This window comes from Trichechus manatus, unplaced genomic scaffold (genome assembly GCF_000243295.1).
Source record: "Trichechus manatus latirostris isolate Lorelei unplaced genomic scaffold, TriManLat1.0 scaffold00122, whole genome shotgun sequence".
NCBI classification, from domain to species: domain Eukaryota; kingdom Metazoa; phylum Chordata; class Mammalia; order Sirenia; family Trichechidae; genus Trichechus; species Trichechus manatus.
In genome coordinates this window covers 2,541,779-2,557,617 of record NW_004444058.1, presented here as the reverse complement: position 1 = coordinate 2,557,617, position 15,839 = coordinate 2,541,779, and the positions used below count along the sequence as shown (strand labels likewise).

The 15,839-nt window shown below is 57.6% G+C and overlaps 1 protein-coding gene across 1 annotated transcript; it reads left to right on the top strand.

The window, feature by feature from the left end:
- Positions 1-618: 618 nt before the first annotated feature.
- Positions 619-10,357, top strand: GABRD (gamma-aminobutyric acid type A receptor subunit delta). The gene is made up of 9 exons (XM_004384327.1): positions 619-686; positions 5,849-5,961; positions 6,287-6,354; positions 6,511-6,731; positions 7,644-7,726; positions 8,151-8,288; positions 9,038-9,193; positions 9,529-9,740; positions 10,076-10,357. Exons 1-9 carry the CDS (start codon positions 619-621, stop codon positions 10,355-10,357), a joined length of 1,341 nt encoding a protein of 446 aa, XP_004384384.1.
- The last annotated feature ends 5,482 nt before the right edge of the window (positions 10,358-15,839 follow it).

Genomic DNA, 15,839 nt, shown 5'->3' with positions numbered 1-15,839 from the left:
CCAGCCGCCCGAGGGACTTTAGCCCACATCCGCACCATTGCACCTATTTGTGTTTTCCGGAGTTCAGTTTATGTTGTCATCTGATATCAGGAATCCCGGAGTAAATAAATGAGGCTAAGCAACGAGTAAAGTTTGCGATCAGTTTTTTGAGGGAAACTACTGCAGAACTTTATTTTCAAAATAATTTAAAAAGAGCAGTGGTTAAGAGCTGGGCTGCGAGTGCTCCCTCTTCGGCAGCACATATACCAAGAGCTGGGCTGCTACCAAAAGTTCGGCAATTTGAATCCACCAGGCACTCCTTGGAAACCGTGTAGGGTAGTTCTACTCTGGCCAATAGAGTCGGTATGAGTCGGAATCAACTGGACCGCAACCGGTTTGGTTTTGGGTTTTTAGTTATTCTATTAGCTCTGGCCGGGGGTAGGGCAGTGCGATTGGGGGCGGGGCGGCCTTATTAGGGGGCGGGCTCCGCGCTCCGCCCGCCCCTCGTTCCCGCGCGCGCTCCCTCCGGCCCAGCCCGCCTGTGCCTTCACCGCCGCGAAGCAACTTTGCCAGCGTGCGGGGTGGGCGCGGACCCTGGCACCGCCCGCCGGGCCCACGCGGAGCCCGCCCGCCGAGACCATGGCTACCCTGGCCTGGCTGCTGCCTCCGCTTCTGCTGCTCTGTGCCCAGCAGCAACGCGGCACCAGGTGAGCGAGCGTCCGCGGCGCCGGGTCCGCGCTGCGGAGTCTGGTCGGGGCGGGAAGCGTCCCCAGTCCGTGAGGTGCCCTCGGGGTCTCGCTCTGGCAGAGACCGAGCTGCTGGGCGCCTCCATAACCCGGGCGCGAACCGCAGGCACCCGGACCCCTACCCCGGGTCTTCTCCCACGCAACCTCCTCTCCAACTCGCCGCGACGCTGCCGTTGGCTCGCGGGACGCGGCGACCCACGCGCTGGCGGCCCCCACCGCCCCTAGTCGCTGTCCGCCGTCCCGGTGCTGAACGCGGACGCCGCCGGGCGAGAAGGACGTCGGAGCGGCTGTGCTGCCGCTACCCACTCTCCCCTGGCCCCGGCACCCGGCGCCGTTCCTGCCCTAGCCCCATCCCTGCCCTGGATGGTGCCCTTCCAGGCGCGCCGCTGAGTGCTCAGCGTGGCACGAGCTGGAGGCAGGAAGAAAGGATCATGAAAACACGGGGGAGGCTGCTCCCTCTCGGATGGGAGCCGAGCTACACAAATGCACTTCCACGGCAGCCAGCGGGCCTGGGATTAGACCCAGGAAAGCATATCCTAACGGCTGGTCATGTTAGAGAGTGCTGGGTTCAGGACGGCAGGTCTCCTTCAGAACATTTCAGGTGGCATAGACTGAGCACCCAAGTAAGAAGGTGGGAAGCCAGCCAGGTGCCCCTTGGAGGGGAGGGGAGAGAGCCTGCCTCCGCAGAGAGGGAAGATGCCAAGGAGAAAGGTTCCCGGGCTGGGCTCCCTTCCCCCACTTCCAGTGGCCTGCAAAGTCCCAGCTCCTCTCTTCTCTTTGGGCACCTGAAATGGGCTCCCAGATTGTCCAGGTGTCCTGGTCCCAGCCCTGAGCCTGGCCTTCTCCCACGAGAGCCATGAAAGTCAGCGAGGAACCTTTTGGAAACTATCCCAGTGCAGGAGCAACCAAAAACCCAGAGCAAAGACAGGCCTCCAGCTTCCCAGACCTCGTGGTCAGCCAAATGGTGGACATCTAAGATGTCTAGGAACTGAATCATTTTACGTCAGCCAGTGTTTTGGCTGTAGACATTCAGTTGGTATGCAGTGTGGGAGGGGGCATCATTCTCCCTTTCTCTGGGTGACAGAGCCTGAAAGCCCTGGGGCTGGTTGCAGACATGACCATCGGCACAGCACTGTCCATGAGCTTATGAGTGGCAGCCCTGTCCTCAGAAAAGCTTGGCCCTTTTATCAATCCCATGGGCCCTCTCCCTTTCTCCTTTTCCTACTTTAAGATCCCAGGAAGAGCAAACAGACCCAGGTATGGTGTAGGTGTAAGGGCTGGAAGCACTAGCGTACACTGTTGGCTCACATTAGGGTATCTTAGCCGAGATTCTGAAACCCAAGCAGCTCTGAAACCCTAAAGTTGTAGCCTAAGTTTGGCATTAAAGCTCATTCGGTATCAAAACCTGCCCTGAACTCAGGTGAGGCTATTGATCTTACTTCGGGTGACTATACATTTCTCACTTTGAAATGCTCCAGACCCCCAACTCTGCATGCGCATCGTATCACCTTTCGAAAAGCTGAAAAATTCAGAATTCCAGACTTTGGCTCCAGGGATGCTGGGACAGGAGGAGTTTCATGCCTGTTTGCTGGTTTAGGACAGCTGGAGGCCCTAGGCCAGGCCACAGTTAGTCCCTGCAAGGGGCGTGCTATGGGGGAGGTGTCTGGGATGGGGATGGATGCTTCCATAGCCACGGCAATGCTAAATGCCCATCTCTTGCTCTGATTAGAACAGCTCCCATCCTGCTACACTTTAAAGGCTATCATTTGCGCTGATTCCTGATGATGCACATGTCATTAGCTCTGACTCTCAAGGCTGGACTAACCTCCTACTCATGGCTTGAGCTGCAGGTCCGAGGATGGTGCTGGTCTGAGGAACAGCCCTATGAGGGAGATTGGTCAGTCTTAGCGTGGTGCTGACCATTTGGGACATCCCCTCCCATCACCTGTGTCTCTCCACTCCAGGACCCAGGAGGAAAGCGTCCCCCCTTCCCTCAGCTTCTGGGTCCTCATCCCTGAAGTGGTCTTGCCTCGACATGGGGAGGACTTCAAGACAACTGAAAGCCCCCTTTGGAACTAACAGGGGGTCCTATTCCAGTCATCACTCTTTAGTCCAGATTCCAGTGGGTCCTAGTGGAAAGGGCTTGGTGGGACTAAGATGGGACCGCACCATAAGGTGGGGATGCACTATGAGGCAGGGCTACACCGTGCAGAGTTTGCAGGTCCGCCAGAGCCACCCTCCCCTAGTCTGAAGATCCGTGTGCACAAGGGACATGGGCTACCAATTTTGTGCCTGAGCAGGGCCCCCCAGAATGCTGGTGATCTTGCTCCCCGCAGCTGCATGCTGCTGCAGTTCCCTCTTTGCCTTGGCAATTAAGATGCCGGAGCGGCTTACACAGCTGTTCACGTACCTGTCAGAAATATGTGGGCTGTGTGTGGACAGAGGCAGGCTCCTGTTGGAGGGCACTACCTCATTCAACTGCCCCTGCCTTCCCTGTAGGTCCCCAGGGGTGGGTTTGTTTCTCAGTGGGGCCAGGAGAGGCAGGGAAGCCTGATGCCCACAAGGGCAGCCCAAGATGGAGGCCCTGGTGTTCTCTGCGGCTCGCTCTGCTCCATGAGTTTGAATTCCTGAACCCAAGCTTTTCTGTCCAGCTCTCTGAAGGACACCCCAGTCCTAGGCCATGGTCAGCTCCCGAGCCATCAGATGCGGTCTCTGCTCCCTGCCGGCTTCCCTGCATGAGGGGTCTGTACCCCTCCCCCCGTCATTGCCTCTGCCCGCTCTTCCCATCCTGAGCTGGGGGAGAAAAGGGGGGCCCTCCAGAATCCAGAGTTGTGCATGCAGCACACCCCCCTGTGCTCTGGCCCTGCCCCCTGTTCCCAGCTGGAAAACTGACCCATTGTCCTAGGTGAGGAGAGGAGAAGCTTCCCGAGGTGGGAGGGAGAAGCTTCCCTTCTCAGCAAGCTCCCTACACCCCTGGAGACCCGAGGGTTGGACAGTCTGCTGGCATTCTGCTGTTTCAAGGGTCACCTCATGGTGGGAGTTGGGGACTAGCCCTGGTCTTGCCTTTATGCCCCTGAGCAGGCCAGGGACTGGACAAAGGGGAAGGTGTGTCTGCATGCACCTGCACCCCACCCCTGCTGGTGAGACAACCCCAGGAAGGACAGCATCCAGGCCACTATCACTGCTGCAATATGGCAGCTTGACTGATCCAAAAGTAAGCTAATTCAAATCCCTTTACACTTGACCTTGAGGGTGACCTCATTTGCCTTTTTAATTGTGCTTCAATTGGAGCCAGTACTAAATTAATTCCCTTTTATGCTTTGTACCAAAGCACCTGCCCTGCCCCCAGCCCTCTACCAGGCCATCACTGAGAGGGAGCAGAAGGAAGCAGTGTCTGCCCATTTGGAATGGAGCACAGACCTAGAGGCCTTGTCCGTAGTCACTCCTGCCTGTGGTGACGTGCCAAAGTGACCATTCAGGGTCGATGAGTGGTTTTCAAAAATTCATTAACTAGGGCACTTTTGCCGGGTGGCATACCAGTTAAGTGCTTGGCTGCTAACTGAAAGGCTGGCGGTTCAAACCCGCCAATTGGTTCCACAGGAGAAAGACTTGGTGATCTGCTTCCGTGAAGATTATAGCCTAGAAACCCCTATGGGGCAGTTCTACTCTGTCACATGAGGTCTTTATGAGTTGGAATCAGCTTAACAGCACACAATGCATGCAAGGCACTTTTAGCTCAAATTAAATCCTCTTCAAAAGGCCAGTGTATAAAATAGATAGAAGGAAGGCATCTGTGATTGAAAAGCGGATGGTGTCTGGGAGCCCCACCTGCTCTGCCTTCCCGAAAGGGCTTCTAGAACCCTCCCGAAGAGTGGAGTGTAAAGGGCACAAGTCCAGGCAGTCATTGCTAAGACAGGCAGGAAGCCCATACGTTCAGCTCCACTTGGGGGCACCACTCAGCAACTGAACTCATTACCACACCCCCTCACCCCACTCCTACCCCACTGTGCCTGCCTGGAGAAATGTCACTCCAGCCGCCAGCTGCTTGAGGTGGAACCCCAAGGCAATCTTGGGGCCCCCAGGTCTGGCACCTCTCCCAGGTGTGTCAGCCTCTCTCCATCCACTGCTCTGTCCAGATAAGTCCAGCATCATCTTCCTGACTCCTCCCAAAGTGGCTCCTGCCCTGGCCCCTTCCCATCCTTCAGCCAGAATCATAGCTTCCAAGTGTGGATCTAACCCAGCTACTTCTTGTCCAGAGCTCTCAGGGTCTTCTCATTGCCCTTAGACAGAGTCCACTGACTTATTGTGGCTATATGGCCCTTTGAGAATGAATGAATGAATGGGTGGAGCATTAGGGGCAACTTCTTGGAGGAGGTGAGCCTGAAGCTGAATCTTAACGCAAGACTTGGAGAAGTGATGGAAGGGAAGAGGTGGATGGGGAGGGCCAGTATGAGCAAGAGAAAGGAGGGGCAGGGGCAGAAAAGGGTGGGTGGGAGGAGGGTGGCAGGCTGAGCTGCTGGGGGAGCCCAGCATGTGAGGCCCTTCTGGGTTGCTTTGGGCACTCCCAGTGTCCCTGCCATGCACAATAACCCAGTGGCGAGAGCAACCAGCGAGCACAGTCAGCAAGCACAACTCCAGCTGCTCCAGAGTCAGCTTAAGCCCCAGAAGCCCCTGGGGACATCGGGAGCAGGCCTGGGTCTTCCTAGGACGGAACAGAGACAGGACCTGGATGCAGCCCGCCCCAATCCTCGGCCTGCCCTGGTACTGGGGTGGGACTTGCCGCTGTGACCTTCCTCTCTCACCCCCAGCTGCCCAGTCAACACCTCTTCGCACATGTCCCCTCCTGCAGAAGGAGCTTCCGAAGGGAGCCACCGGAGGCCATTGGGTGGACTCTGTGCAACCCAAGGTGGCCCCTGCAGAGCTGGGTGCAGGGCCAGGGAGCTGAGCAGAAAGGGTTGAGGAAAAGATGGAGAAACTTGGGCCCACTGCCCCAACCTCAGGGCAGACCCTGGTCCTGGCCTAGGGGTCCTTCTAGTGCTCCCCGCCCTCCCTGATCGTCCCCAGGAAGGCACCCAGCCCCTGGCACCCTGCCTATCTGTGACCCATTCCCTTGCGTCCCCCAGAGCCATGAATGACATTGGCGATTACGTCGGCTCCAACCTGGAGATCTCCTGGCTCCCCAACCTGGATGGCCTGATGGAGGGCTATGCCCGGAACTTCCGGCCCGGCATCGGTGGTGAGTGAAGGGAAGGGGTGTGTCTGGCAGCAGTTGTGCTCCCTGTGGACTCTGGGCTGGAAACAGGCCTGGGTGTCCTCTCCAGGATATGTCAGACTTGCCAGAGGGTAGCCTCAGCCCTAGGCCTCCTGGGGAGGCAGCCAGGAAGACAAATCATTTCCAACAAGGATTGTACCTGGACCTCACTCTGCCCCTGCAAACTCCCTGCTGTTTCCTCCAGCCCAGCATCCCTGGGCTCCCGGTGCAGAGCCTGACCTGGATCCTGGGGTGGAGGGTGTCCGACACCAGTCCCAGCCTGCTCAGGCCCTGCTCCTTCTCTTCTCAGGCCCCCCCGTGAACGTGGCGCTTGCCCTCGAGGTGGCCAGCATTGACCACATCTCAGAGGTGAACATGGTGCGTGCTGCCCCCTCCAAACCTCCCCCCACCCGTCGTGTGCTCTTGGGGTGAGCCAAGGACTAACTGCTGCCCCCTCCGTCCCCACCGTGTGCTCTCGGGGTGAGCCGAGGGATGACTGTCATCCTCCACTCCCCCACTCGGTCTCCTCTACAGGAGTACACCATGACTATATTCCTGCACCAGAGCTGGCGGGACAGCAGGCTCTCCTATAGCCACACCAATGAGACACTGGGTCTGGACAGCCGCTTCGTGGACTGGCTCTGGCTCCCGGACACTTTCATCGTCAATGCCAAGTCTGCCTGGTTCCATGATGTCACCGTGGAGAACAAGCTCATCCGGCTGCAGCCTGATGGGGTGATCCTGTACAGCACCCGGTGAGCCCCAGGGCCCCCACCCACCTGACGAGGTGATCTCGTACAGCACCTGGTGAGCCCCAGGCCCCCCTCAGCTGCCCAACAGGGTGATTCTGTATAGCACCCAGTGATGCCCAGAGCCCCTACTGCCTGAAGGGCAATTCTGCACAGCACCTGATGAGCCCTTCGACCTCCACCCACCCACCTATGGCCCACCATGTCCAAGTTCCTACCAGAGAAAACCAAAGACATGCTACAGGGAGCAGGGTGGGATGGGTGCAGCCAAGGCATATTTCTACCCCACTGGGGTGCTGGTTCCAGAGATTGCTAACTGGAAGCTGATAGATGTGGCCCTGTGGCCTTCACAGTCCTTGCAAATGGAATTCGTGGCCAGCATTAAAACACTAGAAGATTTTACATGAAAACCTAGATGTCTGGCCTCCTTGCAAAATCAGGATTCTGGGCAACACTGGGCCTGTGCCTCAGCCTGTCAGTGGAGGGGGCACGGGCAGCATGCAGAGCTGGCTGCTGGGGGCAGGGCCAGTTGCTCCTGCTGGTACCTGCCCTTGTAGCCCCCAACTTGGTCAAATGGTCAGGCATTTTGAAGTATAGAGAAAATAAATGAAACCCAGTTCTTGATAGTCCTAAAGACAGACTCACAGATAGATACCTATAAAGTTTTTCCCCAGATGCCTGGCAGCATACAGCTCAGGCCCCAAGAGGTCTTGGCAAGTGGGCAGCCCCTCAGGGTTGGAACAGGATGCTGGACCTCTCTGGGGCAGTGGTGGTGGTTCTGGGGGCTGTGGCACTGGGCAGGGGCCCCTCAGGGTCAGAGCAGGGGCGTCTGGGCCTCTCAGGGGCAGGGGCCTATGGTGCTGGGCACACTGGCTGGCCTTGCCAGCATGCAGCTGACCGGCCCCTTTATCTTGGTAGAATCACCTCCACGGTGGCCTGTGACATGGACCTGGCCAAGTACCCCATGGATGAGCAGGAGTGCATGCTGGACCTGGAGAGCTGTGAGTCCTCGCCAGGGCCCAGCAGGGGAGGGGCTTCATCCTGGGAGCGAAGCTGGCACCTCAGGTGACTGGCGTGGGCAGGTGGGACTCAGGCATGCACAGGGTGGGGGTGGGGAGAACCTGTTTAGCTCAGGACCCGGGCAAGGCCTGCCAGGCTCAAAGGACTCGGGGAGCCAGAAGGCCTCGAGCAGCTTGGGCCCCTCCGCCATCCTGGGAGAGCTGAGCTGTGGGTCCCAGACATGGCGGGTATTGGTGTTGCTATGGGGTAAGTGTGGCAGCCCTTGGGGGGGTCACTTGGCAATGGGGTCCCCCACTCTTGCCAGCACTCCTCACCACACCCACCTGCCTAGAGGCAGCCCTGGCCTAGGCCCCTTAGGGTGCGGGGGTTCTTCTGCCCGTTGCCCACCTGTGGGCTCTCCTGCAGATGGCTACTCCTCTGAGGACATCGTTTACTACTGGTCGGAGAACCAGGAGCAGATCCACGGGCTGGACAAGCTTCAGTTGGCCCAGTTCACCATCACCAGCTTCCGATTCACCGTGGAGCTGATGAACTTCAAGTCCGGTGAGGCCCTGCCTGGTCACCCATGAAAGCCGCCTCTGGTTGTGCAGGGCCTCGCTGGCTCGGAGGGCCCAAGGGTGTGGCTCCAAGCGCTGACTTGGGAACGGTGGGCATGGGCTGTGCACAGAGGAGGGGCTCGGGAGAGGCCTCAGGGGGATCTGGTTGTCACCACCGCATCCCCAGTCTCCTGTTGTTTCCCGAGTGCTAGCTGCACTCTTGGTTTGGGGGGACCCAAAGGAATGGGGGGCCTCCCTCAGCCCCAGGACCACAGGGCTCGGGAGTTAAGCCTTCTTGACTGCCTGTCCTCTGTCCCTCATCCCCTCCTGCCCCTGCTGCCCCGTTTTGGAGTGACTGAGCCCAGCCCTGGCTCCTTCCTGTGTAGGGGTGGGGTGAGTTGTGGGAGATAGCGGTGGGGGCAGGTTGGAAAGGAGGAGTGAAGCTTCCCACTGTCTGGGACTCCGGGCCAGGTCAGCACACTTGAGTCTGAAACAATGTGGGATCTTCCTGTGCTCGTCTCACTGGGGGTGGGGGCTCGTGGCAAGGCCAAGGCAGGCGTGCCCCTGACCCACTGGGCTGAGTGGGGCAGGGGGAAATGTGGGCTATGGAGTCTTCCTTCCCTCTGAGGCTTGAAGCGGGCCCAAGTGCCCCCCGCCCCGAGTTCCGTGACATGCGGTGGGGTGGGCAGGACAGGCATTGGGTCCTAATGGCAGGGGAGAGGGCAGGTGCCAGGTCCTGACAATCCTTTCCCTCAGCTGGGCAGTTCCCGCGTCTCAGCCTGCGTTTCAACCTGCGGAGGAACCGAGGTGTCTACATCATCCAGTCCTACATGCCGTCCATTCTCCTGGTCGCCATGTCCTGGGTCTCCTTCTGGATTAGTCAGGCTGCAGTGCCCGCCAGGGTGTCTCTGGGTACGAGGTCCTTGCCTCTTCTTGGGGGCTTCAGGAAAGGCGAGGAGACAGGGCACTGGTGGAGATGGGGGGACAGTGTGCTGGTGGGGGAACAGGGCACTTGTGGAGGGTGAGAGCTGGGAGCAGAACCTGCTACCTGTGGGCTGTGAGCCCAGGCCTGGCACCACAGCCCCTCCCACCATCCCTGGCCAGAGGAGCCTGAGCTGTGGCTATCTGGGTGGGGCCACCAGACACTCCTCTTCTGGGGGCCAGGACCCTGCTGGGGGAGGTTGTGGGTGGAGGAGGGAGGATGGCATGGGGCTGCATCTGAAACTGAAGGGCACCCCTGTGTGCAGGTATCACTACAGTGCTGACGATGACCACGTTGATGGTCAGTGCCCGGTCCTCCCTCCCGAGGGCCTCGGCCATCAAAGCCCTGGACGTGTACTTCTGGATCTGCTATGTCTTCGTGTTCGCCGCCCTGGTGGAGTATGCCTTTGCCCACTTCAATGCTGACTACCGGAAGAAGCAGAAGGCCAAGGTCAAGGTCAAGGAGCAGAAGGCCAAGGTGAGGCTGGGCCTAGGTCATGCCAGGTGGGGCTGGCTTCACATGTGGTCTCCAGGTCTGAGGACAGCACTGCCACTGGCTGACCTGGCAGATGGTGGGCAGCATTGCTGACGGCCACTTACTTTTTCCTGGGCTCAACCTGGGGGCACCTCTGCCAGCTGGCTCTGAGGGTTCACTGCCAGGCCCGAAGCTCCTGGAGAGCAGTATCCTCAATGGGCGTCCTCAGTGGGGTTCCTCAGTGGGGGGTCCTCCATGCAAGTCCTCAGGGGGAGACCTGTCCCCAGGGCCGGGAGCTGTGACAGGCTCAGCCCTGCCTCCCCCTCCGCCCCTCACAGATCGACGTGAAGAATGCCATTGTGCTGTTCTCCCTGTCTGCGGCTGGTGTCAACCAGGAGCTGGCTGTCTCCAACAGGCAGGGTCGCGCCCCTGGAAACCTTATGGGCTCCTACCGCTCTGCGGAAGTAGAGACCAGGAGGCAGGAGGGGCCCCGCTCAGGCAGCATGCGGGTGCTTTTCAAGCCCATTGACGCGGACACCATCGACATCTATGCCCGTGCTGTGTTCCCAGCGGCCTTCGCGGCGGTCAATGTCATCTACTGGGCAGCCTACACCATGTGAGGGAGCTCGTCCTTCAAAGGGAGTGGCACTTTGAGGGGGACATGGGCACTCCTGGGACAAAGGCCCTTGAATCAGCCAGCCTGCTCCCTGCATTTCAAAGTGGGGTGCCAACAGGCCATAGACAGGCGGAGAGCCTTGGCCCCCCAGCCCTCCAGGCTTGGTCCCTGGCTCCCACCCCCACCCTGAACACCAGCTCCCCTACAGGCCTCTCATGCAGATGGATGGAGACAGGGTGTGGCAGAACCCCTGGCCTGCCCAGTTCTTCCTGACCTGGCCAAGTGAGGCGTACCACTGGACCCCAGGAGGAGCTGGGACTTTAGATTCAGAAAATGACTCAGGTCTTAGGGCTCTGTGACTTGTTTTCTTTTCGACCATGTTCATCACTGTTGTCGTGGATGGAATGGTGGCAAGGAGCAGCTCTGAGGGCTCTAGGGTCCCTGCGTAAAGTAAAGCCCGGGGCCTGGCTGACAGATACTCTTCATCCCCAAAGCAGCAGGGGGCCCCTCCCCATTGGCTGGAGCCTCTGCCTGGCCACTTGGAGGGCTCTCGTCGCCACCCCTGCTGGGTGGCAACATGTGGACAAGGGGCAGTCCATGGAAGCCCCAGGGTTGAACATAGACTGTGCACCAGGGTAAAGCAGGGAGTTGAGGGTCCCGAGAGAAGGAGAAAGGGTTGTCCAATGCCAGGAGGCTGGAGCTGGGAAGGGAGAGTCTCTGGAGAGTGTCTTAGTCTCTGGGGCTGCTGTAACTGAATTCCACAAACTGAGTGGCTTATCAGAACAGGAATTTATTCTTTCACAGTTCTGGAGGGTAGGAGTCTGAATTCTGGATGTTGGCAGGGCCTTGCTCTGTCTGTTGTAGAGGAAGATCATTCCTTGTCTTTCCCGGCTTCTGGTGGCCCCAGGCGTTCCTTGGCTTATAGATATATCGTACTTCTGTCATCCCGTGGCTGTCTTCCCTCTGTCTGTCTCTATCTCTGGGTCTCTTTTCTTTATAAGCACATCACTCAGATGGGATTAGGACCCACCCTACTCCAGTATGACCTCATGTTAATTTAACTTACGACATCCTGAAGACCCTATTTTCAAACAGTCACGTTCACAGGTATTGGGGTCAGGACTTCAACACAAGTCAGCCCGTAGCAGAGGATCCAGCCTTCACACGTTGTCTCGTGTTCCTCCCGTAACTGGCCTTTGATGGGCCCGTTTCTCAGATGAGGTCCAGGTCCAGACACATACCCTACACCCTCCTCATACACAGGTGGAGGTAGGGCTGGCATCTGAGCCTGGAGCCAGCTGACCCAAAGCCCACAGCCTTCCTGAAGCCCTGTGGCCACTGGAGCCCCAGCAAGTGTCGGGCTGGAGGTGCCAGAACCCTCTGGCATCTGCTTGGCCACCCTCTGTCATGTGGTCACATCCGTGTCCAAGGGGATTGGTGGGCAGGCAGAGGGGCAGGAGGCCAGGTGGCCGAGGCGTGGCACCCCAACCTGCCCTGGGTGGGTCCCCAGGGCCAGGGCGACACTGTGGTGACTTCTTGGTCTAGTGATGGAAGAACTGAGTCTGCCAAGTCTCCAAAAACACCCACAGCCCTGTCCCCACCACTGCAGCTGCCTGGACATGAAGCAATAGCGTTGAGCTCTTGATAAGGGTCAGGGTTTTCCACCGCTGTGGTCACTGCCCTCAGAAGAGGCAGCAGTGCAATTAGAGGGGTAGCTGTGTGGGCTCTGTTGTCTCCTCCGCCCGGAGGCCAAAGCTGCCCAGCACCAGACCCGCTGGCCCCAAGGCGCCTTTCCTGGAGGAGCTCCTCAGAAACACATGGGGGGAGCTTGGTGGTGACTTTCTGGGAATCAGGAAAAGCTGCCTGGCCAGGTTGTCTGCCCTGCAGCCAGGGCCAACCTGCTCTGAGCCCCAGGGCCAGGGTAGCAGGACGCTGGGGGCGGGACTTGATGGGTTAGGCTCAGGTGGCAGAGTGATAAGGCCACCACTGAGGCTGAAGTCATCTAGGCCAGGAACACAGACCACTTCCAGAGCAGAGGAGGACACAGCCCTGAGCCCACACTGTGCCCAGCCTTCAGCTCTGCCCTGCTTCCCCCTCACTCCTTAAAGACCCCTTCCCATGAGGCTGCCCCTGTGGGCTCCCGCTCTGCTCTGAAGAATGAGAGGAGGGGAGACTGAGGGACTCCGGGCCCCGGGGCAGGCAGACCTCAGACAAGTGAGGGAGCAGGTGACCAGGAGCAGAAGGACTGGATCTAGGTCAGCTGGGCCCTAGGCCACCTCCAGACGGTGGGGAAGATGGCAGCCAAGGCCAACCAGTCTGAGAGGAGGCCTGTGGCAGAGGCACCACGCCTGGACTATGGGCAGAGCCGGGGTGCTGCCCGAGGTTGGGGGTCTCCTGTGCCAGTCCCTGAGGCCCCCAGGTTCCTCTCCCCTCCTCAGCTGTCTCCCTCTGGCCACGGGCCTCGTGCCTAGCCATTGCTCCTCTCCTCCCTGGGACCCAGAGAGTTGGGGGAAGCCCGAGTCCCCAGATGGGCACCCATGTAGCTACTGGGCTGGGCCAAGACTGCCCCCCCCACCTCCCACCCCTAGGGAACAGAGACCCTTGAGGTCTGAGGAAGGCAGAGCAGGGCAGCTCCAGCGTCCGGGGATGTTGGTGTGGGCAAGGTCTCAGAGCTTCCGGCTGGCCTGGATCGACCTCCCTGTGGCCGGGACCCTGCCCCCAGCCCTGTGCCTGGCTGCCTGCATTGCCTTCTTTCTGCTGCCATGTGCCCACGAGGAGCTATTTAAAGCGGACTCTGCGGCTGCCTGGGCCAGAGCAGTGAGGCGCAGCCCACCCCCAGAACCTCCGCCCGCGTGCAGCACACTCCCTGCTTGCTCCCGGCTGCGGCTGCTATTTCTGCCCACGTCTTACAGGGAAGGCTGGTGCTTTTTAAACATTGAATTCTATTCCTGTAGTGATGATCTGAGCAGATTAAAGGCTGCATTGGAGTTTGCAGCAGAGCCAGCCTGCTGGGGAGGGGGCACTGGCATACCCTCTGGCAGAGGTCGTGGGGGCAGAGGCCAGGGCCCCGCATTCCCCTCTTCCCCCGGGTGGGGGTGGGGTCGCTGCAAAGGCTGGGATGTATATGTTGAGAACTAGACTCTTCAGTGTATCCCTGAGTGGGAGCAGCTTCTCCTCAAATCTGGAGGCAGACGGTGGGGGTGTGAGGGGCCAGAGCCTCAGGAGACGAGAACTGGCTCTCCCCCTCTCCTGCAGCCTTGCTCTCTCAAGGGCAAGAAGAGCGCTAACTACACCCCAGGCATCTGCCTTGCCCCTCCCTTCAAAGACAGTCTGACAGGTATACCCCTTAACCAGAGTCCAAACCTATGGGAGTCTTTGTTTGGGTCCCTGTGAAAGCAGAGCCTAAGACAAGCTAAGGAGTCCCTGGGGGGTGCAAATGATTAAGTCCTCAGCTGCTAACTGAAAGTTGGAGTCCACCCAGATGCACCTCAGAAGAAAGGCCTGGTGATCTACTTCTGAAAATTCAGTCATCGAAAACCCTATGGAGCACAGTCCTACTCTGACACACATGGGGTTACCATGAATGGGAATCAACTTGATGACAACTGGTTTGGTTTTTTATTAGTTTACTAGTGATTGAGTGGTAGAATTCTCACCTACCATGCAGGAGATCACCAGGCCTTTCTCCCTAGTCTGTCTTAGTCTGGAAGCTCCACTGAAACCTATTTAGAATCATAGCAACATGCAAGCCTCCACTGACAGACAGCTAATAGCTGTGTTTGAGGTGCATTGATGGGAATTGAACCTGGATCTCCCACATGGAAGGTGAGAATTCTACCACTGAACCACCACTGCCCCTTCTCTCAGGATAAACCAAAAAAACACCTTGTTGTTGTTGAGTCAATTCCGACTCATAGTGACCCTACAGGACAGAGGAGAACTGCCTCATAGGGTTTCCAAGGACCAGCTGGTGGATTTGAACTGCCAATCTTTTGGTTAGCAGCCTGCTCAGGCTCTCTCAGGATAATCAGGGTCATTTATCCCCACCAGCAACTGGACTTGACTTCCCAGCAATGGGTTATGTGCCTGCTGGTCCACCAGCACCGATGTCTTCAGGCTCGTTGGAACCCTACTGCATCCCTGGTAGAAGTGGATCTCTCAGCCTGAGTGATGCTGTGTGGAATCCCATGTCAGTTAAGTCAGGTCCTCTGCAATCTGTGATATAACAGTGCAGGCAGAGGCACTTGAGCAACGAAGGCAAACCCTGTATCTGGAGTGTCAGTTCTGGGGGAAAAGGGTCACTGTTGCCTCCAGGTAAGGGTCTGATGTAATTAACTTGGAAGAAGTGTCTGACTGGTCCCTTCCAGGGATGGTACCCTGTTAAGGGATCAGCAGCAGTAGCTAGATTAGCCCCAGTGAGAGGAAGACCAGGTGGTTGGGCTCGTGCCGAACTTCATCCCTGCCACCAGCTACTCTGTTCTGTTCATGAGGCTGTTGTACAAGCGCTGAATGGCCGAGGACAGAGGCAGGCTGGCTTCCAGTGGAGGGGTCATCTGTCCACCTGGCTGCTTGTTACCCTATCTGCAGTGGCCCTCTCTAATGGGCATCAATATGAGACAAAGATTTGCACACTTGATGTCTCTTCTCGTTGTCCCCCATGTACCTCATCCCTGATTCTGATCTTCAGATCATGTTCCTTCCAGGTCCCTTACCAAGTGGTCAGATCATTTGCTATGGTCCAGGAGTCTCTGTCCCCTGCCTATAAAGTGGAAAATCAAATATACTGCTTAGATTTCTGGTCCTGAGAGAATTTTCATTACCACTTGCCTTAGTCTCCCAGTGCTGCTGTAACAGAAACACCACAAGTGTGTGGCTTTAAAGAACAGAAATTTATTTTCTCACAGTTCAGGAGGCTAGAAGTCCAAATTCAGGGCATCAGCTCTAGGGAAAAGCTCTATCTCTGTCAGCTGTTGGGGAAGATCCTTGTGTCTTTCAGCTTCTATTGCCCTGGTCTTCCTCACTTCCTTGATGATCTTCACATGGCATCTGTCTTCCCCACCGTTTGTGCTTACTAGTTTCTGTGTCCTTTCTGCTCTTTATGTAACTCTGAGGTAATTACGTTTAGGACATACCTACACTGATACGGCCTCATTAACATAACAAAGAAAACCCTATTCCCAAATGGGATTATATCCACAGGTACAGGGGTTAGAATTCCAACACATATTTTGGGGGGATACAATCCAATCCATAACACCACTGTTCTCTAAGTTTCCCTTGCATGTAGCTATGTTGCGGCAACAAACCCATCATCACCTCCAACCAGCATATCCAGATGACACATCCATGAGCCCGGTTTGAGGTATTTTCTCCCCTGCCTCCATGAAGCCATAGATTTGAGCTGAGGGAGAGGTGTTGATGCAATGAGAGAAATGACAGAGGCATCTGGGCCACCTTTTATGTAACTTCTTGACCCTCTAGACTTG